Source organism: Lygodium microphyllum, chromosome 3 (assembly GCF_053477565.2).
Source record: "Lygodium microphyllum isolate KBCC chromosome 3, Lygodium_microphyllum_v1.1.10, whole genome shotgun sequence".
Lineage (NCBI taxonomy): Eukaryota > Viridiplantae > Streptophyta > Polypodiopsida > Schizaeales > Lygodiaceae > Lygodium > Lygodium microphyllum.
Genome location: NC_141137.1, coordinates 161,327,524 through 161,351,635, shown reverse-complemented (window position 1 = coordinate 161,351,635; position 24,112 = coordinate 161,327,524). Strand labels below are relative to the sequence as shown.

The following is a 24,112-nucleotide window of genomic DNA, read 5'->3' as shown; positions in this document are numbered from 1 at the left end:
CATTGTTCTTGATATCAATCTTCATTGCTCTTTAGATCATAGATGATCTATGAGTCATGAATTATAATTCATTTTGTTGCTTTAAGTTTTGAAAGTCGAGGCTTAATTGTGTTAAGTTATCTTAAGTTTCAACCATTCAGTCTTGACTCCTGAATTTTCACTCGTGAGTTGTGACATGTGTAATGAATTATGATTTCAATCATATGACAAGAAGACTCAAAGTTTTATATGAAATTTGATACATGTTATTATAGGCATTGATATATTTATATACCCACGTTGTCGTAATGTTATGAGGACACAATGTAAAAAAGTATGAAACGCATCATTATCCAACTTCTTTATTGATCTAGAGAGCCAATGTGATCTGAGCCATTAGTACTAGTGTGAGTTGCATGGATTATCCGAAAATACTAGATTTTTGGATAATTTTAGCCTATTTTTTATATTATTTATTGTAAAAATCCGAAAAAGTTAGAAAAAGCTTCTAAATTAGGATGGCATGCAAAAAGCTAGTTGCTTTTTCAGTCAATTATGGGATTTTCTTAAGAGGGACAGATTGACGAAATCGTGTGCGTCGCGATCACTGTAAACAGGCTAAAAACTGCATATTGAACTAAAAGAAGAAGTGATCTGGGAGATCCGTGACCAAGCGTCCTTAAGTTTTACTCCCCTTTCGGAGCCAACGGAGCCATCAGATTTGGGTTCCAAGCAGTAGAGACAGAGCTGTAATTTTTATGCACGTTTTGTTCTACAAAGCGGAAGATCTAATGCCTGGAGATTTCTTCTGAGTAGTGCGAAGATTTCACGTTCTTTCAATACATATTAATTCAATTCATTATGCTTTGTCTTGGTAGTGTTTACCACTTGAATATTCTCTATCTTCTCTTCCATCTCCTATCTCTACTTCTTTCTACTTCTGATCCCCGATGGATTCGACCTTTCAACAAAAACCCCTCCGACATTGGTGAACCCAACATGAAAGGTCGTCAGAAGAAGCAAAGACAAGATGGGAGAACCTTCGAATACAATCTCCAGTGATGTTTTGCAACAGTTGGTGTAAAATATAAATATACTTATAGGGTACAACAACAACAACAGATGATGCAAGCTTTGGCTCAAACAGAAAGTGTTGTGATGAATGCTTTGCAAGCAGTTGAGCGTAGTAAAGTTATTCAATGGTAGGAATGTATCTGCATATGTACATATCTATGCTTAGAAGATGAAATTCTTTGAGGTGGCTCAATCTGCATGAAGCCGGTATTTTGTATGTGTTATTGTTCATGAACTGAAAGCACGGATTACTAAATTATACTTGCAGGATGCTGACTGGGTAGCCTTCAAGAAGACACTCAAGAAAGAATTTTACATTGAGGACATAAGTTTGATTACACGCAAGACTTTTGAAGAGTGGGTTTTACAATCCAATAAGGGTCTTGTGGCTATGGAATTGTTAAGAGAATTTGAAAGTCGATTTGAGCAGTTGGATCTTGAAAAACAGGAAGCTCTTGCAAGTCAAAAAATGAAATTGTTTCTACATGCAACTGATCCTGAGTTTCAAGAGAAGCTTGATGATTTGCTAGAGGATCAAACTACAGAGACAGGTTTGAAAACAGAGTGGAGACATGTCAAGGAAGCTGTTACTGCACGTGTGAAGAAGCATAGAAGAAGAAAAAGATTGCATGTCTCTAGCTTGCCCACTGTTACGGACAAGACAATTGAAGTATCCAATAAGCCACCTACTTCAGTGGCTAACCCTATGGTTGTACCTGCTATTGTTTCCTCTATTAGGAAAGATGTCTTAGATGAATTGGTCAAAGGCGGAATCTTCAATTGAAGGTTGCAAAATTGGATGAAAAAGGACAAGAGGAAAGGGGACAGACAGTAGTCCCTAAGCTTGGAAAAAGATGTATGTGGTGTGACAGTTTGCAGCACGAGAGAAAGGATTGTGCTTCTATCAGGAGGCCTCGGCACCACAGCTCATCTTTTGGAAAGATGGCAAGATACATGCACAAGAAACGGGATTGCCTCTTGCTTTGAATTTTGGAAAGGGAGATATGCAGAAGTTGTTGAAAGACTTGGTTGTCCAAAATACTTATGCGACGGTACATGCTTCTACTTTTGGTCTACAGTTAGATAGAATGCATGGCCAAGTGGTGGTTGGTCCAAAGATTGAAATATGGACACATGCTTTACATGCAGCCGAAAAGAGAAAGGTCACTGATAGTAAAATGTCTCATGCAAGGCAAGACATTCGTGGCATAACTAGTTGGGTATCACCGGTAGATACATATTCAGTGTATGCATATTTAGCAAAGGTACAAAACACGAATGTATTTGTGAAAGAAAAACGAAAGCCGAAAAGAGAAAGATCACTGATAGTAAAATGTCTCATGCAAGGCAAGACATTCGTGGCATAACTGGTTGGGTATCACCGGTAGATACATATTCAGTGTATGCATATTTAACAAAGGTACAAAACACGAATGTATTTGTGAAAGAAAAACGAAAAAGAGATTAAAATATTGCATGGACATCTAAAAGAATGACAAGAAGAAGTGTCGATCAGCCTAAAGCTGCAAATCAGCCATCTCCCGAGCGAGCATGTTATGAAAGAGGTTAGTCAGGAACAAAAACAAAATAATAAACAAGAGAGCAAAAAGAAGGGCAAGCAGCCAAGATATAAGTTGTAATTTGACATTGAGACAGCCACACAGATCTTAAGAAGATTCTTGAAGAACGGATCTTAAACAGCCGGGTGGAATTTACCTTGGGAGAAGTGCTTGGCATTGCCAAGCACCAATTTCATGATAAATCATTAACATAATCAAAAGGAAGCGTCAATTTCTTGGTGATACCACTAGTGCATTGCTGCAATTTGAAAAGGAAACTGGTTTATTGGGTATTCGGGTTGAATATGAGCATGAAGTAAGTACAAGATTGTCTATGCAGGATGCTACTAATCAGTGGACAGCATGTGAAAAAGAGAAGAAAGTGACTGAAAATGCATTGTCTTGTAGCAATATGCATAGTGGAGTAAGGCAAATGCAACAATATGGAGAAGAGACTCTAGGATTTATTCCTCGAAGTCACTACACAAGAAATCATTGGGCTAGAGCTACAACTGAAACGGTAGTGAAAATAGAGGAGCATGAAACTCCTTGTGTTGCTTTACTTGACCATGGGTCTAAGATAAATGTCATTGAGCGTGGATTGTATGAAAATGGTGCATGGCCTGTAGACACTGATCATGGTTGGCGAATGAGGGATGCAAATAATTCTTCAGGGAAGCTCTATGCTGCATGTCCTAATGTAAAAGTAACAATTGGTGATGTACAAGAAGAGCAACACTTCTTTGTGCAAGATAATTCCTCATATGCAGTGATTTTGGGACAGCCCTATATTACAAGTGTGTGTATGGAAACAAAGGTGCTTGATGATGGTTCTGCTTATGCGAGAGTCAGAAGCAAAGATGGGAGAAAAGCAATCCAATTTCTTACTGTTTGTATTAATCATCCTAGAAATCGGGATACGCTTCGAGAGTCTCCTTTGGTTTCAAATGCAAGGGAATTCAAAGACCTAGATTTTCATTAAGCACTGCTGTAATGCGGAGCTACAGTAGTGTTGTTCAGAGGGTGTACTCGCCTCTTGATGAAATGAAGCATATATTTACTATTGGTAATTCTCAGTTTACAACAAACAGTTCATGTTGGTTTTAGACTATGAAAGCTATGTGCAGGGCTGAATGCATATCTATGAAACGGGCTACTAAGGAACTGAGAGTATTGGGACTGTTAGCTGAAAATGAAGGCATTTTAGGCATCTTTTATGGGCTAATATTAATGACACTATGGCTGAAATTTCAGCAACTATGCATGCAAAAAATGAGGCTGAAAACAGAGTGTTGTCAGTATGTTCTTTGGACATGTATGATGTTATAGCATTGTTTGCTCAACAAAAAGGATTACAATGGGTTGAAGCACTTGTGGAGACAAAGTATAAGACAGTTGACAAAAAGGTGAAACCAATTGCTTTGCCACTTCCACCAAAGAGTGAGGGTATGTATGAAAAAGTGTCAAGGCAACCAAGCTTACGGGATCCTAATGATATAGGTCATCAATTTACATCTGAAACATTACAGGAATTGAAAGTTGGTGCAGAAGGGTTTCTTTTGCCTGCTGAGAGAGACTGTTTTATGCGGATGTTGGCTAGACATGGAAAGGCATTTGCATTTCAGCCAAGTGAAATAGGTTGTGAGGATCCAAATGTTGTCTCTCCTATGGTCATATTTACGGTGCCACATATACCATGGAACTTGAGGCCTATTCCAATGCCTAAAGCTTACTTACCAAAGCCGATGGATTTGCTAAATGAAAGATTCACATGAAGATCTTGGAGCCTTCTTCAGCCCCGTACTCAAATCGTTGATTTACTCTGCCCAAAAAGAATGGGGCTTTGAGATTTACTCAAGACATGCAACAGGTCAATAAAGTAACCATAAGAAATGTGGATGCAGGTCTTGTGGTTGATGAATTTGCAGAGGCTTTTGCAGGCAGAGCGATCTATTCTTTGGGTGATCTTTACTCGGGTTATGATCAGTTTCAGCTTGCAATTGAAAGCAGGGATATCACAACCATGAAGACTTCCTTGGGGTTAGTACGGATGTGTACTCTCCCACATGGAGCAACAAACTTAGGGATTTTATACCACAATTGACTATGCCATTCTTAGATGATGTTCCAATCAAAGGGTGTGCAGTGGATGAAAAGAATGAAGAGATGGATGCACATGGATGCTGACAGTTTGTTGCAGACCATATTGTGGATTGTGAGAGGATTTTGACACGTCTAGAAGAGGTATATTTAACTCTTTTTGGACAAAAATCTGCCTTTGGAGTTGAAGAGGTTTTGATTATTAGGCATATGTGTGGGTCTTATGGGCGAAAGCCATCACCAGCAAAATAGATGGGATTGATAGAATGCAAGAAGTATGCACGAATGTATCAAAGGTGCGTAGATTCTTGGGTGCATGTGTGTTCTATTTAATATGGATTCCTCACTTTGCACATGTAGCCGATGCTCTTTATCAGCTTCTAAGGAAATGTCAAAAATTTCATTGAGAAAGGAAGCATCAGAAAGCAATGAAGAAATTGAAGCAACTCTTAAAATCTGCTCCTACATTGAGAAAGGCTGACTATTCACATGAAAAGCCTATCATTATTATTGTTCATACAAGCCCAATCGGGATTGGATAGGCAATTGGGCAAGATGATGAGGAAGGGCAAAGATATGTAATTCGCTTTGGTGCTAAAGTATTGACTGAACGACAAAGAAAATATCCACAAGTTAAAAGAGAATTATGGGGAATTGTGACAGCCCTTAAATGTGATAAGGAGTATTTTATGGGTGCTCATGTAGTCATTGAGACCGATTGTTTGCCAGTATTGGGTATGATTACTAGTTGTGCTACTCCCGACATTGCTATGCTCCGGTCAAATCTTTGAACCCTGAATTTCAACATATTGCAGGAAGAGATAACCCAGTGGCAGACATGTTATCTCGAGCACGTTATGAAAATGAAGATGGGATGATGGATGAAGAGGAAGAGATGACTTTCTTATGGCTGAAAATGATGTTGTAAGAGTAAATTTAGCAATGCAAGGTGTTACACAGCATTAACAGAAGCTTGGACAACAAAGAGGAGACACTTTAGATGTTTTGTATCTTGTGTAGAAGTGTTTCTGGAAGACAAATATGCAAGAGAGTGGCTGATAATTGGTCAATATCTCAATACATTAACAAAGAGAGATGAATGGTCAAATGAGGAGTTTAAGAAAATCAAGAGGAAAGCGTATGGGTTTTTCTTAAAAGATGAATACTTATGGAACATGCTAAAAAGAAACAAGGTATGTCATTGCGAGTTTTGGGTGACAGAGCTTCACAAGTAAAAGTAATGCAAGAATTTCATAAAAGCTTGTGGGCTGGTCATAGAGGTGTTTGGGGTACTTTTACAAAGATCAAAGAAAGATATTGGTGGCAAGGTATTTATAAGGATGTTGCTCACTTTGTGGAAACATGTACGACATGTCAAATGTATTCATCTGTGAGACATCGAGATGGATTGCAGCCCACATATCCATTGTCTCTTCATTTTAAGTGGGTAGTGTTGGATTTGGTCACAATGCCTATAGGTCTTTGGCAAATGAGGTATCTTGTGCTTGCTCGTAAAGACTTGACTAATGTTGGGATATAAAGGCCCGGTAACCTCCGTGTATATAGTACACGCACACTGTACATGTGAACGCACCCTTTACGTGCCCCAAGTATAAATACATTTTATTCTGTGTACCAACACATTGTTGGTACACTCTTATAGTCTCGTACTTTCACTCTGCTCACACTCTCAAGCCGTCACACTCACTGGTTTACTCCTGCTCAACCTCCATCACTCTGTTGTGCCCCCCTCCAGTTCCAACAACTGGTATCCAAGCTGACGGTTCCATATTCGCTTCCCAACGCTTTCCCAACCAGACGTTAGCCGGCGAACAGTGACCAGGACAGTTCGGGCACCAATCAACAAACGTCAACAGGCGGACGGTGACCAAGACAGTCTAGTAGCTAGCGGCAGGTCAACGGGGGACCAGCCAACTGGCGATGTGGGCTGTAGGCGCACGCCAGGACCATCGTGGAGGCCGTTGTGTGTCGACAGGATCCAGCGGGCGTGGATCAGGCGCCTACTACTGAGCGCGGTGAAGACGCGAGGTGACTGACGTGTTTGGCAAGGAGACGTCGTGTCACGACAAAGGGGGCCATCGTGGAGAACTATCGCAGGGCATAAGACGCGCGTGGAACGGATGTCAGCCGGCTATTAGTAACATGACAATCAACGAACCCCGTCTGTTTATTTTTTTTTTAATAAATTTTTTTCTTTCAATCTCTTTAATTACCACTTGCCTTGGCGGGCGTTCACACACCAAAAGGCAAAGTTTCAAAATCTATGCAAATCGAGCCACAGAATTTGGGGGTTTTCCCAGATTTGGCATCATTCATGCCTGTCAATGACTTTTGAGTCAGAAATTGCAAACATCGCGAGCGGTGACCTCAATTAAATTGGGGATTTTGCAAATTTTGTCGAAATTTTGCCTTTTTGGATAAATTTCCTGACATTGGATCCCAAAAATTTGGGGCTTTTCATGTATTGGCAAAGCTTTACTCAGCTAGGTCAGATTGACTGGCATTCATGCAATTTTGGACTTGAAATTTTGGGGATTTGCGTAAAATTTGGTAAATTTCTGCATCTTTTACCCGTGCAGTGGCTAGTTAATGTACAAGCAGCAAAGATTTATTTCTGGTTGAGGAAAAACAGCAAGTATTTTACTGGTTTAGCTTGTGCTTCCGCAGATTAGTGCATTTACTCGTGTTCGTGATAAAATGGCTACAACTTCTTCCAATTCAGACATCAAGAGTTTTATGGAGATCAAACGGTTTGATGGTCATGGCTTTGACCTTTGGAAAGACCATATGCAGCGCATTTTGTTCCTAAAGGATTGTGAGGATGCTTTGCAAGAAGATAAACCCGCACTAATGTTTGATGCAGATTGGGCCAGAGTGAATAAAAAGGCCGTGGCTTACATAAAGATGGGTGTCACTGATGACATTCTAACAGACATTAAGGGTTTAGACATAGGTTATGCAATATTGGAGAAGTTGAAGACTACTTATGAGATCACCACACCTATTAATCAGGTGCATTTAATGAGCAAGTTGATGAATATGCGACTGGATGAGTCAAAGCCTACAGCTGAGCACTTGAGTGCATTTACAGGGATTCTAAATCAGCTCAAAGATGCAAACTTGGACTTTGATGATAAGTTGAGGGTGATCTTTTTTATCATGACACTGCCGGACTCGTGGGAAACCTTGGTGGTTTCACTCAGCAATAACCCCAATCTCTCATATGATGGGGTGAGGGGTTCTATCTTCAATGAAGAAATTAGACGTATGTCTAGTGAAAAAGGCAACAACTCAGCTTATAATGTAAGAGGCAGGGCTGAAAGAAAAATACATATGCAGTGCAGAGAAACGGGAGCAAGAGCAAAGAAAAGGATAAGAGTAACATTACTTACTATCATTGTGGTCGAAAGGGCCACAAGAAACCTGATTGCAGATACTACAAGAAGGAACAAGAGAGAAAGAAAAATGCAAGAGATGAAAAGAAGAAAGAAGAAAAGACAGATGCATTGGAGACATCCAGAGGCAAAGAAAAGGCCAATGTGGCCTCTAGTGTGGTCATAGAGGAGCTTTCAGATACAGAGGCTCATGTATTATGTGCAGTTGATTATGATGCCCTTGTATGTCACATGCAGAATATGCAGATTACCAAGGCTAATGTGATTGATGCACTCTTGTCTGTTGATGATGGTGTCACTCAAACTTGGATTGTAGACTCTGGTGCCTCTTTCCATGTAACTCTTTGCTTGGAGTGTTTTGCTATGTTCAATGTAGGCAGTTATGGAAAGGTGTACCTTGGAAAAAACCATGCTTGCAGCATTGATGGGATTGGTACCATACAATTGTCTTTAGACAATGGTCAAGAGCTTGTGTTGAAAGATGTCAGATATGTGCCTGGCATTCAAAAGAGTTTACTGTCTGTTGGTCTGCTTCACTTGCATGGCTACACCACATTGTTTGGTGGTGGTTTGTGGAAAGTGAAAAAAGGTTCCATGCTGATTGCAAAAGGAACCAAGAAGGGCACATTGTATTGTTTGCACTGTAAAGCCTTGAATGGCAAGTTTCTTGCAATTGCTGAAATTTGCAGCCACTTGAAGTTATGGCATAAGAGATTAGGCCATATGAGCCAAAAAGGACTTGATGTCCTTACCTCTTTGAAGAGGGTTGATGGAAAAGGCTCTAAACTTGATTTTTGTAACAAGTGTCAGTTTGGAAAGCAAATAAAAATTTCTTTTTACTCTGGTGTCTCACGTAAGTCCAATGTCTTGGACTTAGTGCATTCTGATGTATGTAGTATGCCCGTGAAATCATTGGGTGGTGCTGCATATTTTGTCTCCTTTATTGATAACTGTTCCAAGAAGATTTGGGTGTACTTGCTGAAAAAGAAAAGTGATGTGTTTGCTGTTTTTAAAACTTTTCATGCATTTGTGACCACTCAGACAGGTAGAAAGCTGAAATGCTTGAGAACTGATAATGGGGGTGAGTTTACATTGACTGAATTCAAGTCCTTTTGTGACTTGCATGGTATTAAGAGGGAGCTTACAGCCCTTCTTCAAATGGGGTGGCTGAAAGATATAACAAGACTTTATGTGAAAGAGTGTGGTGCATGCTGTCCACTGCTAATCTCCCTCAAGCATTTTGGGGAGAGGCACTCAAAACCACGGTTTACATTTGCAACCGCTCTCCAAAACAGGTCCTTAAATAATGGCATCCCTGAGGAGGTTTGGTCTGAAAAATTGGCCTCATATGACCATTTACGCATTTTTGGCTGTGATGCCTTTGTGCATGTTAGGAATGAATTGAGGAATAAACTTGACCCAAAATCTACCAAAGGCAATTTGGCTACAGAGTGTGGTTACCTAAGTCCAAGAAAATTATTCGCAGCCGTAATGTTGTGTTTAATGAGGCAAAATTGCTGAAAGGCACTCTAGCCTCTAATGAAGATCTGAAAAAGATGAAATTTCAGAGTTTGCAACCACCCATAACTTCAGAAAATGAGCCTCAAGGTGCTGTACCACAGGCTAAAATGAGCCTCAAGGTGCTGTACCACAGGCTGAAACTGATGATCAGCAAGTTATTTTTGAGCCAGATGATGATGGACAGAAAATAGGAGCACAAGGAGGTCATGGACAGCAAGATAGGCTTGCTGATTATGAAAATGTAGGTACTGGTAATGGATTATAGCAGTCAATAAATGCTGAAAATAATATACCTCCAAATGTAGACCCAATTCCTAAAAATGTTGATCATTGGGTACGCAAGTCTACACACATGCGTAAGAAGGCAACCACAGGTTTGATCCCTCCTTGCATTATGTGATGCTTACAGATGAGGGTGAGCCTCTTACATACAAAGAGGCCAAGTCATGTGAGTTCAGCAGTAAGTGGGAGCTAGCTATGCAGGAAGAGATTAAATCTCTATATGCAAATGATACTTGGGATCTTGTATCATTGCCAAAGGGAAAGAAGCCACTTCCAAACAAATGGGTGTACAAAGTCAAGACAGTTGATGGGAAACCCAAGTACAAGGCAAGGCTAGTTGCCAAAGGTTATGCACAAAAGAAAGGGATTGACTTCCAAGAGGTCTTCTCACCTATTGTGAAGACGACCACTTTACGTGTGCTTTTTGCTTTTACTGCTGTTTTGGATTTAGAGCTGTATCAAATGGATGTAAAAATAGCTTTCTTGCATAGTAACATTGATGAGGAAATCTACGTGAAACAGCCCGAGGGCTTTTTAGTTCCTGGAAAAGAGCAGATGGTGTGTAAGCTAAAACGCAGCCTGTATGGGCTGAAGCAAGCACCACGACAGTGGTACAAAAAGTTTGATACTTTTAAGCTATCTCATGAGTTTACACATAGCCATGCAGATCATTGCTTGTACATGAGAAAGAATACAGATGGCAACCCATAATACTTGTTTTGTATGTGGATGATATGTTACTAGTTAGGAAAAGAACGACTAGCTTGGATGCTCTCAAAAATCAGCTGAAATTAGCTTTCTCCATGAAAGATTTGGGAAATGCAGAGCATATTTTGGGCATGAGAATTCGTAGAGATAGAATGCAGAAATTGTTGTTTTTATCTCAAGAAAAGTACATTGGAAAGGTACTGGACAAATTTAACATGGCTGAAGCTAAGCCTTTTGGGGTACCCTTACCTCCTTATCTCAAGCTTAGCAAAGCCAACAGCCCGAAAGATGACGTGGAAGCGAATGCTATGAAAGGAGTTCCTTATGCATCAGCTTGTGGCTCTCTTATGTATGCTATGGTTGCTACTCGTCCAGATATTGCTCGTGCAGCGGGAGTTGTTAGCAGGTTTATGTCAAATCCTGGCAAAGCACATTGGGAGGCTGTCAAGTGTATTCTTCGATACCTTAAGGGTACACAAAGAAAAAGTATTTGCTATGGGCAGGGTGCACTTAGTTTGCAAGGTTATTGTGATGCAAACATGGCAAGTGACTTGGACACACGTAGGTCCACCAGTGGGTATGTCTTTACAGTTGCTGGTGGGGGGTTGTTCTTAGTGTTCCAGGCTGCAGAATATTGTTGCACTGAGTACCACTGAAGCTGAATACATATCAGCTACTGAAGCTTCTAAGGAAGCTATATGGTTGAGCAGACTTGCAGATGATCTCGGCATGTCTACGGGTACTGCAGTTTTGGGATGTGATAGCCAGAGTGCTGCATATCCGGCTAAGAATGCCATGTATCATTCACGCACAAAGCATATAGATGTGCAATATCACTTCATCAGACAGATTCTGGAAGATGGTCAAATCACATGGATCAAAATTAAAACACAAGATAACCCTGCAGATGTTCTCACTAAAAGTCTAAGCAAAGCTCAGCACGAGCATTACATTCGACTAGTAGGATTTGGTTAGCTAGAGGTTCATATCGCACCTTTAAGTGGGAGGTTGTTGGGATATAAAGGCCCGGTAACCTCCATGTATATAGTACACGCACACTGTACATGTGAACGCATCCTTTACGTGCCCTAAGTATAAATACATTTTATTCTTTGTGTACCAACACATTGTTTTATTCTTTATGTATCAACACATTGTTGGTACACTCTTATCGTCTCGTACTTTCACTCTACTCACACTCTCTCAAGCCATCACACTCACTGGTTCACTCCTGCTCGACCTCCATCACTCTCTGTTGTGCTCCCCTCCAGTTCCAACAACTAATCAAGTGGAAGGGAAAGCTTTACGTACTAAGACAACAAATGCTGTGTGTACTTTTCTCTTAAAAGAGATCTTTTGTCGGTATGACTGTGTGGAAAAAATTACAACAGTTAGGGGTGAGTTGGATGTGGATGAAGCTCATGATTTCTTTGCACGGTTGGGGATAAAGCTTGCTTTAACTTCAGTCTATAACCTTGAAGGAAACGGAAAAAGTGAAAGAGGTCACCCACCTATTGTGAATGCACTAGCAAAAGCATACGGAGAGAAGGTAAAAGAGTAGCCACAATTGCTCCCTTATGCTTTGTGGGCCGACAGAACAACTCATAGTGTTGTTACAGGATATATGCCTATAGAATTTATGCTTGGTCAAAAACCTATCATGCCGATAGAAGAGATGGCAGTCACATGGAGTGTGATACCTTGGGAGGAGGAGTTGAATCGGGAGGAGTTATTGGCCTTACGCATTAAACAGTTGGAAAGAAAGTCAGAAGACATAGAGGCATCAATTGCAAAGTTAAGGGCAGCAAGGATACATAACAAGAAACGGTTTGACAAAAGATATAGACTTAGACCAAGCACCATACAAGATAGGGATTGGATATTGGTTTATGATAGCAGTTTAGAAAGCCAGCATAGTGCCATGCGTAAAGTTTCCAAAAGATGGTTTGGACCCTACGTGGTAAGATAAGTGTTTGATAATGCTACTTATGCATTAAATGAGCTGGATGGGACAGCATCAAACTTCCGGTAGCAGGAAAAAGAATCAAATTATTCAAAAGGCGAGAATCTACTGCCTATGAGTTGCCAGAATTGGAAGAAAATAGTGATCTTAATACAGGGGCTAGCCAGGAAGATATGGAAGATGAAGAAGTAAAGGATATGGTTGTACAGGATGAGGAGGACTCAGAATCCGGTGACAACTAGGATTTTGGCACACACCAGAGGATGTGGAGGTTCAGAGGGGGTGGATATTGTGATGTTATGAGGACACAATGTGAAAAAGTATGAAATGCATCATCATCCAACTTCTTTATTGATCTAGAGAGTCAATGTGATCCGAGCCATTAGTACTAGTGTGAGTTGCATGGATTATCTGAAAATACTAGATTTTTGGATAATTTTAGCCTATTTTTTATATTATTTATTGTAAAAATCCAAAAAAGTTAGAAAAAGCTTCTAGATTAGAATGGCATACAAAAAGCTAGTTGCTTTTTCAATCAATTATGGGATTTTCTTAAGAGGGACAAATTGACAAAATCGCGCGCGTCGCGATCGCTGTAAACAGGCTGAAAACTACAAATTGAAATAAAAGGAGTAATCTGGGAGATCCGTGATCAAGTGTCCTAGGGTTTTACCCCCCTTTCGGAGCCAACGGAGCCATCAGATTTGGGTTCTGAGCAGCAGAGAAGGAGCTGTAATTTTTATGCACGTTTTGTTCTACGAAGAAGCTCCACGAGATCTAATGCCTGGAGATTGCTTCTGAGTAGTGCGAAGATTCCAGGTTCTTTCAATACATATTAATTCAATTCATTGTGCTTTGTCTTTGTAGTGTTTACCACTTGGGTATTCTCTATTTTCTCTTCCATCTCCTATCTCTACTTCATTTTTCTTCTGATCCCTGGTGGATTCGACCTTTGGACAAAAACCCCTCCAACAACGTAATACTGTATTTATTTTAGTATACAATCCAAAACACAATTTTCATGTTTCCAAAATTTGACCGAAACTCCGAAACTCCAAAACTCCGGTTTTTTCCATTTCCGTTTCCCCTTCCCCCATTTTCGAAACTCTCCCATACTATGAGTCCGACATTGGGGTAAATTTGCATTTATTACAAGGACTCAATTTTCATGCATTCATGGTCCTTTACCTGTCAAAAGTGGAGCAACAATGAAAGAGTAAACATATGTTGTAATAAACTGCTAAAACACAAGACAAAAAAGAATGGGAAAGAATGAACACTAAAAAACACAATACAGATGATAACTCAGATGCATGTTCGGAAAATGGAATCCATATATCCAACATGAGACAGTCGCATACAATAGTGAGTCACTGGCTGCGTGGGCACCGACACTAGCTCCTCTCCCTAGCAAAAGATCCACAAGTGATTATGAGTGACTAACTGACTAAGGAGGAAGAGCTTGAATAGATAGGACAAAAATATATCCTCCAAATGATCAGGTCAACTAGCAATAAATGCCCGATATGACCATAAAATGACACAAATAAAAATGCCTAAATATCCTAAATAATGTGCACAACTTCAACATGCACAGATTCACACATGAGCTGACATATCTGCTTACACCCTCTCTCAAATCATGGGTGGTCTGATACAATACAATGGTACAATGATAATGAATCATTAACCATACAACATAGAATCACAAAGTAGAACCATGGATACCCAAGCAGTGGGTGATCAAGCCACCAACAAGGTGCCTCGGAGAGAACCTAATGTCGATGTCAATCGTACTAGCTCCTAAAAATAGAGAAGATCATAGCATATCTCTATGTCTATCCCAATGTCTCTCAGTAGCATACATGACCATCCTATCAAAAATGCCTCTAGAACATACGAGACCATGGATTCCCCGCCTTTGGCCAAACCGCTAAAGTATCCCCTGTCGAGAAACCCTTCACCCGCAGTTTGCGTTTTTGTGTTTCTACGTTTTGCATTTAGGGTTTGTGTTTAGGGTTTGCAGCCCCAAAAAGAGGCGCCATCCTAGACTAACTGTGCCTATTTATAGGCGACTCTCTCACTCATTCTTCACTGTTGATTCATTCAGTCTGTCACCTCTTCTCTCCAACCTCTCCACTACCCTCACTCCTTCAGGAGGACATTGCGATTCATGGTTTGTGGTTGCCTTCATCATCTTCCTTGTGCTATGGCACCCTTGTTCCCTTGTATCACATTCACTCCATGATTCAGATCTTCATCATTCCATTCATCAGAGTTTCTTCTCTCTTCTCTTCTCTTCTCTTCTCCATGTTTGCCGAGTTCACTCTATGTTTCTCCCCACAAACCCTATTGTCTCGCTAGTACGTCATCTTTTGACATGGTATCAGAGTTGGATCTACTCAAACAACGGCAAAGATTCTCCACTCCAATGAAGGCAAAGACCGTGGCAGGTTCGATATCCACTTCTCTTCTTCTTCCACTGCATCAAAATCTCGTTTTTGCAGGTTTCAGGTGTTTTTAGCTTGCTTCCCACACCCCTTTCACGGAGAGCATCGCAGTCTCAGCTGTCACTTGCTGTCAGCTACAGTCTGGTGCTTGTTTCCAGCCTTCCACCCGCAGTTTACAATTGTTTATAGCAGAGCAATTGTTGCTGATTACTCTCCATTCAAAAAACAATCTCGTTTTTGCAGATTTCAGGTATTTTAGCTTGCTGCCCACGCCCCCCGGACGTGGAGAACATCGCAGTCCAAGCTGGTCATTGCTGTCTATAACAATCTGGTGCATGTTTCCAGCCTACCACACACTGTTTGGAGATGATTCCAACATATTGACTGCTGCTGTTACAGCCTACGTTTTTAGTATTTCTCTCTCCTCACCTGCGTTTGTCTGCTGGTTGCAACCTCTTACTGCTGGTCGCATCCTCCTCCCACTGGCAGCTTACTTCCAACCCTTTCACTACCCTCCCACCCCTTGAAGCGGATATTGCGGTTGGTACTTCACACTACCCTCACACCCCTTGAGGCGGACATTGCGGTTCGTGGTTCATGGTGGCTAACCTCATACTTCTTCAGCAAGGCACACTGGTATCCATGGCTTCTTTACCAACAAATGACCAGACTACTAGGTGCTCCTACTGTGGCATCACCGAACACACCATTGATGCTTGCCGACTTCGACCTTTGCTCCCCAAAACCCCCCCCGGTGTATATGCATCTTCCACCAGGCACTCCTTGTGTCACCTCTCTTTTCTGGGCCACAGAGATCGTTCTGCATCGGCTATCAGAGTACTATGCTCAAGGCAATAGACGCATCCGATGCACACTAAGTCCTTTCGAGCACATGGAGGATTGATTGGCGCTACGATCTCCTGTAGATCATCACAATGCTAGCAGCAATCTTCTCCCACTTATTTTCAGGTACAGTGGCTTCCACGACCTACAGATCTGCAGTCCGCTCCATCGAGAGACAGTGATTGTTTGATATTGTCTCCTCGTCAATCCGCTCCTTCAAGAGACAATAGCTGCTCGATTCCTTCCTCTTCTTCGGCTATCCAATCCGCTCCACTAAGAGATAGCGATTGTTGCCCACCTCTTGCTCATTCTGAGCCCCACCTTTCCCCACCCTCGACTACTCAAGTTCAAGAAGCTACCTTTGGGAGCTCTTCGGCTCCCCGCATACCTTCTTCAGCACAACCGACGGCACTTCCTTCGTCATCAGACATTTCGGAATTCTTCAAAGGGGGACTCAGAGGGGGATGTTATTTCTTTGCCCTCAGAGGGGGCATCTACTTCTTCTTCGACTTCAATGGGGGCCCCTCCACCTCCCACCTCAAAGGGGAAACCTATTCCACATGAAGTTCTTCACCCATCCTCTACTTTCTTGGGGTGGCTATCTTCGACCAATCATCTCTTCAACTGATACCTAGAATCTTCAAGTACCACCTAGATCGGGACCTCGGAGGTTCAGCCGCGACTTGTTGACGAGGCCTTCGTATTCCTTCCAACATGGATGCACGAAGCTAGTGACATTGCGATTCATGGTTCGTGGTTGTCTTCATCATCTTCCTTGTGCTATGGCACCCTTGTTCCCTTGTATCACATTCACTCCATGATTCAGATCTTCATCATTCCATTCATCAGAGTTTCTTCTCTCTTCTCTTCTCTTCTCCATGTTTATCGAGTTCACTCTATGTTCCTCCCCGCAAAACCCATTGTCTCGTTGGTACGTGATCTTTTGATATCCCCTCATGTGAGTTCATGACTAGGCACCAAACCTACTCGAACCTTGATGTCAATTCTGGCTCCAAGATTTTTAAACATGCTAGACTTCAATCAATGCATTAGGAAAGTCCCCCTCTGGATCTTGTGCATCTGTATAGATGTATAGATGAGACGTGGCTGCCCCGTCTCACCACCCTTTCACACTCCCTCTCTAGCACTGAAGAGTCGTGAGGGATGCCGTCATCACCACCACTAGAAAGCAACCGAGGAAGGAGTCATCAATCCCTTCCTGCAATCCAAAGAAGCTTATCCTTTCCGCGCCTTGGACTTCTCCTTGGCAAGAGGATCGGAATCTGAGTCTCAGGCAGATGATGACTCGGTGTCAGAGTGCACATCCTGCTTCGTCTTCTTCTCCTTCTTCCTAGAAGCAGCTAACTCTGTACAATCCTTTTGTAAATGACCTTGCTTCCCACTGTGGTAACACTTGGTCTTCGATTTCTTCTTCAAACCCCTCTCTAAAGCTGCAAGAGCCACACTAGAACATGATGAAAGTCTCCCCTATAATCACAATGATGCCTCATGCTCAAGCAGCATCAAGGTCATATGTGTAAAACTAACAGGAGTCGATAATGTCTACACCCTCAAAGCACTCGCCACTCCATCGAACACCGAAGGGAGTTTGGAGAGTACAAGTCCAATAAGATGAGCCTCTAGAAGGGCAGACTGCATTTGCCAAAGCTAGTCTTGGATTTGGGTCACAAGAAGTAGAAAGGACTATACAGTATCTTTGACCTCGAACTTCCATACTTTAGAAGATGTCCTGCAAGAGGTAACCACTAGTAGGACTTCTTTGGAAATACACCGAAGTAAGGCTGATTAAGCACGGGCATCGTCCAAATCCCATATAAGCACCGCTTCCTCACGGTTGTCTTCATCAAAATCAGCTCGAAAGAGAGAAGGCCACTGAGGACATTCAATAACTCCGCAAACCATGTACCATAACCGCTTCTGTATAAACCAAGCCTTCATCATCACAGCACTCCATGTAAGATAATCAAGTCCATGTAACTTATCATCAATGGATGTGCACGAAGGAGCCATCTATAGAGGATTTAGAAGAGAAGTAGAGAAAAGAAGGTATTTGGAGAGAGAACATAGCCAAACCACAAGCACAGATTGCAGAAAATGAGAGTTCACATGCAATATTCACCAAAATCTGACCAAAACAAGAAGAAATCTACTGCAAAAGTCAAAAAATCAACCAGAAACTACCTGCAACAGCAAAAACGGCCTGATAATGCAATCGCCCAACCAAGAGAAGATGCAAAAACACCAAAATGCAGGCTATATGGATGTTGACGTCAGCAAAAACGAAGGTAAAACAGGTCGCCTAGTTGCAGCAGCAATCACCTGATCAGCAATGGTCAAAACAGTCTTGAAAAAACACAGTAGGAGTATAAAACTTAAAATCTGATTCCATGTTAGAAGTGGAGCAGCAATGGAAGCGTAAACATATGCTTTAATAATCAGCTGAAACACAAGACAAAAGAGAAAGGAAAAGAAAGAACACAATACAAATGATAACTCAAATGTATGCTCAGGAAATGGAATCCATACATCCAACACGAGACAATCGCATACAACAATGAGTCATTGGCTGCGTGGGCACCGGCATTGGCTCCTCTCCCCAACAAAAGATCCACAAGTGATAATGAGTGACTGACCGACTAAGGAGGAAGAACCTGAATAAATAGGACAAAAATATGTCCTCGAAATGATCAGGTTGGCCAGCATTTAATGCTGGTCAGCCAGGAATAAATGCCCAATATGACCATAAAATGACAAATAAAAATGCCTAAATATCCTAAATAATGTGCCCAGCCTCTGCATGCACAAACCCACACATGAGCTGACATATCTGCTAAAAACCCCTAGATTGGTTGTGTTTACAAGTTGAAGATGTGTTTTCATCTGCATTTACTACTCCCTTTCTCTACCCGGCATTGTGTGTTCCCTTTGGCATTAGATACTCCTCGTCTACCTTGCCTCAGTTAATTTTCTTTTGTACCATGACCTGACGGACCCCAATTATCCTACGAACACCTCTTATCAACCGCCTTTATTCCAATGGCATCATCTTCTTTTATTTTCTTCTAGGTACTTTATTGAAGGACATCTATGGCTGACGTGTATGCTATGGGGGATCGTGTGGTTATTTAGACCAACCGCCATCTTATTACTCTTTCCCGTTATATTCTTCCAAGGCTTCTAGTCCCCGATTGGCATTGATGGCATCTCCTGAGCAGGTGTTAATCCTACCCTCTCTCCACATCCAACAAGCTGGATGGGACGAACTATCCTCCATGGTCATGCTGCATGGAGTGTCTCCTCGACGACTTTGACCTTTGGAATTTTATTACAGCTCCTATACCTCAACCTACCGTGGATCCTCATGCTGGTGTGACTGCAAATTCGGCAACTTTATGGAATCAATTGAATGCCACATTCTGCTCCTCTCTTTTTGAGTTGTATAGATTTTGTGCTCATGCACGTTCGACATCTCTACACCACTACAAAGATTTGGAGGAGATTCACATCTCTTCCGAAACCACATATTAGGGCGTCACTTATCTCTTGAGTTGAAGCTACGACAGCTCTCCGCCACAAATTCCCCTACAATGAGGAATCACATCCACAAGATGGAGGAGATTCAAGATGAGCTTTCATTCCTCGGTACAAGCATTTCTTTGGAGGACCTGGCTATACACTTCTCTCACATCTCCTGTCACTGACATATGATGTGTTCTACAACAATCTTCTCACTTCTCGTAGCCAAGAGACTCTTACTAGGGAGGAGCTGTAGCTACTCCCATTGGTGCTTGAGTAGGATGCACATCACAATGAGCCAAATTCTTACGGAATTTATGCACATAGCCGTGCTTATGCAACTTCATAAACACAGGGCAAGCCAAGTAAAAGAAAGGGAAGAGAAAGACGTTGGAGTCATATTTAGACTCTACTACAGCTTTTGTGGAAAGGAGCATAGCATATCCCACATGTCCTCATTTGTGGAAAGGTTTTTATGTGATTTTCCACTACAGAGATTGGACTCCTTCGACGGACTGATTTCAAATGTCCAAAAGGTGTCAAGATGATATGGTTTCTATCATGCTACACTTAATAGACAGTGTTTGCATGTTACAGAAGACATGTTCACCTTGGTCCGTCTATTGTTGCTCGACTTGCCATATGATGATTTTCTAATCTCATTAGCTGCTCAATTGGGCGAACTTATTCAAGGCTTTCAACTTCAATTTTACCAACAAGCTAAGCTAAGGGATCTAATTGACGGTCTTCAAGACAATTCTTGCCAGACTCTCAAATTCTTTTGGGCCTTGCATGCATCCCCAATGAATGCAGGAAATGTGCTGAGATTGCAAGATGTAGAAGGTCAAATGGTCACAGATCCCAGATCACTTGTGTGTGTAGGGAATACTTCGCAAACCTTTTGGATTCATGACAAACATCTTCTTTGCACATTGCACAAGCCCATGCACCTTTTTATGCCTTGGTCAAAAATCAAGTTCCCCATGACATGCAAGACTTCTAGAAGCTAATATCCGTGAGGGAAAAATTATGGATGTCTTATTGCATCTACCAAATGATAAAAGCCCCAGGTAGAATAGCATCACCAATGAATTCTTTGGCACCTACACATCTCTTTTAGCAAAACCCTTGTCTACCATGTGCCAACAGATTTGGCCATTAAGCAACATGCCTTTATCATGAACATAATGGCTAATCAAGTTGATTCCCAAAGTCTCCTCCCCATCCAAACTTAACCAATGGAGACCCATTTCATTGATAGGCTCCATGTATAAGATCTTCACGAGGGTGTTGATAAACCATCTCCATAAACACTTGCCTAATCTTGTTCATCCTCACCAATGTGGGTTTATTAGGGGCAGAAATATTCTTCATAGTATCCTCAATGCACAAATGGCCATAGACTATCCGCGGCACATGTAGTAGGATGTGGTTCTCATGCAACTAAACTTGGAAAAGGCCTTTGGCTTCTTAGAATGGTCTTTTATTGGCAGATCTCATGGAAGCCATGGGTTTTGGACCTCACATGTCAAGGTTGATCTACACCATCAATAATGTCATGGTAAATGGTGAAGTCGCACGATCTTTTTCCCTTGTGAGATCAATCCAACATGGTTGTCCTCTAAGCCCACTCTTCTTTGCACTTGCTAGTCACCCTATTCTTTCCATGCTATCGCATCTTGTGGATACAGGGCAATTAGCTGGTCTTTCTCTACCTATGCAACGACAATTTGTTGGTCAGGCACTAGTTGATGACGCATTCATGATTCTAAAACTGATGCTAATTAGCCTTGGATGTATAGGAGTTATTTGGGCATATGTCAGGCCTGCAAATCAACCCCTACCAAATCTTCCCTTATTGATTGCACCGCCTCTAATGTGCTAGATTTAGGATGGCAAGGTAAGATTGTATAACACAACAACATTGTCAGGCATCTTGGTTACACCTTTGGGGGTTGATGTGCAGCTGAAAGTCTTACTGAAACGGATATCGCAAAATTGGAAGCCAAGTTTGTCTATTGGAAATCTCAAGCTTGGCCATTCCATGTGTGTCTCAAAGTAGCCCACAACATTATGCTTCCGATGCTCACCTACTTCTTGCCATTGCTACCTTGGAATAATGTTGCACTGAAAGATCTCGCCCGCCACTTCTGTTTCATGCTCTAAAAGAAGGTTTCAATGCAGATGAGTATATCTTGGATATCGTAGAGTCATGTTTGCACTCCAAAATCCATGGAAGGTGGGGCTCTTTTGGACGTGGAGACTCGTATGACAGCCCTCCGTTGGTCACTATTTCAATCCCTCTGTATTGGTCAACAAACTTGGACTCTTCTTGCTCATGCTTTCCTTGAAGAAACACGGCCTCTAGCATGGCAATACAAGGATTCAAGGCTCTTGGTGGCAAGTGCTTAATGTTGAGGCTCACTTTTCTACGTCTGGATTATGTCTTCATTACCATTTGGTGTCTTCATATGGAAAATCGTCCTTTCCAAGGCCCATTGGCATCCGCTAGAGGATAGACAAGCAGTTAATTCATTGCCAATGGAAATTCTAGCAATCTCTCCTATTCTTTCATGGGAAGGTAAATTAGAGGACAAACCTAAATTTAATCGCATGGCGCGCTTTGGATTGAATCAGAAGAATCTTTCGGGTACCACATGGCTACAATGATATTTAGGGTGGAGTCTCTGAGCTCTTGCAAGACCGGTAGCCCTTTCCTATTCTGGATTCTAATTGCCCTTGGCAGAACTAGGATCATGCAGAGCATTTGACCCTTTAGTCCTCTTCGGTTAATAAGATCTATCATCTCATGATCAAAGACTGCGCATAGACCGCCACCAAAGGCAATTTTCTTTGGGGATTGCACAAATCTAAAGCTTGGTGAAAATTGACAATAATGGAGGCATGGATGGAGGCATGGATCAACAAAACCCATTCAAATGTAAGGTATTATTTTGGAGAATGTTGAGGGGGGGCCTCTCTCTTGTATCGGCACTTCACTGCAAAGGTACATCTAATGGAAATTGTTTCTTTTGTGACACTACGATGGAGTCTTGTGAAAGTGTGCAACAAAAGAAGAAACTCGAACACGAAGGAAGAGAGAGAGACAATCTAAAGAGAAAAAGGAAAAAAACATGCTCTGAACAAGGAAAAAAGCTGAATATAGAAGGACTGATCAGTCCCTACGCACAGCCCACAGCATCAATGAGGGCACCAGATCAAGCTGATGATGACAGCAACACCAGAGATAGAGGAAGATGACGGAGTCCGAGTGTGCACCTACCAAGGAAGGAAGAAAGATGATGATATGAAAAACTATCAAGTGGGTAGCCACAAAACCCCTAAACTCGCCGATTGAAATTTGCAAAATGCCATAAATGCTGGCTGATCAGCATTTAATGCTAATTGTGGAATAATAAATGCCTAGAAAATGCCAAATGGCCACCAAAAAATCCAACTAGCAAGGATAAAGTCTGGCAAGTATGAACAACCTAGAAAATGCAAAAACTACTCATGAAAAATACACTGAATCCAACAAACAAAAGAAATGCACCCAGATAGGCACTCTAGAATAAGTAGCCTCCCCTATCAAAACACATGACAGACCTATGAGAGCTCCAAAAGTCCTTGTCTAACTTAGACTGAGGCTCACAAGCAAGCAATGACAAGACATGACAAACATGACTACTAACATATCTCCATCACATATTCATTTCCTACCCTTTTGCTCGGAAGATATGGACCCTTCTCAGACATCTAGCTTGCAATGGTGGGGACAAGAATACATCCACTTGACTAGGTTTTTGGAAAAGCTAAATACAATGGTTTACCATAGCCTCACATGAAGATTCTATTTCACTTTTTCAAATTTTAGACTTCTCCAGTGACAGTTTGACCTTCTACAACATGTTGATATCTTGGTCAAAGATGATTAAGTTATTTGGGATATGGCAATCTCCTTTGTTCCCTTGCCATGACTTTGTATCTTTTGTGTACGATGGACTAGAGCCATCCTGCATCATGTAATCTTGCAACCTTGTAATCCTACTCAAGCTCTCGCACGTACGCCATCAACTATGGAAGCCATTTTGAACTGCATTGCACCTCCACATCAACCAAGATGGTGGAAATTTGGCTGTCCACAAATCTAGAAACAATGTCATCATCCTTTCGCCTAAGGATTTCCACTCCTTCCTTTGCTACAATTCATAGTCTGTTGCAGTGACATTCATAGGCTCAGAATAGAGCTTTTTCAGTCCTGATCTGTAAATTAGGGCTTAGCAGATGATTCAAGAGAGAAAAGACCTGGGTAAAGCTTTCATGATTCACCCTTTCATGATTCACCTCCCAATCTTGCATACATTAGAGTAAATGCTCTTAATATATTTTCAGCCAAAAACTTCCAATAACATAATTTTGGCACTACTTTCTTTTATGCATGTATAATTGCAGGTTTTACCTACAAGTCCGCAAGTGGGACCATGCCACAGCCATGATAATCATCCACTTCAAATGCCCGAGATGCCACAAGGGTCTTCGCAGAAAAATACTGCTCCAATGTAAAATATTTCCATGGAAAATCGTTAGGGTTTGCTTCACAGAGTGGAAGAACACATTCCTCCCAGTCTTCCATTATAAGTCTTCTGTCTTCTTGTACGACCTGAATAACACATTGATGAA

The 24,112-nt window shown here is 41.6% G+C and overlaps 1 protein-coding gene across 1 annotated transcript in view; it reads right to left on the bottom strand.

Annotated features, from left to right (window-relative positions):
• The window catches only part of LOC148039096 (SET domain-containing protein), a 57,199-nt gene that overhangs the window by 32,361 nt on the left and 726 nt on the right, over positions 1-24,112 (bottom strand). Inside the window, exon 3 of the mRNA XM_087674983.1 lies at positions 23,896-24,092. Coding sequence (XP_087531109.1) covers positions 23,896-24,092 — 197 coding nt within the window. The remainder of the gene's footprint in view (positions 1-23,895; positions 24,093-24,112) is intronic.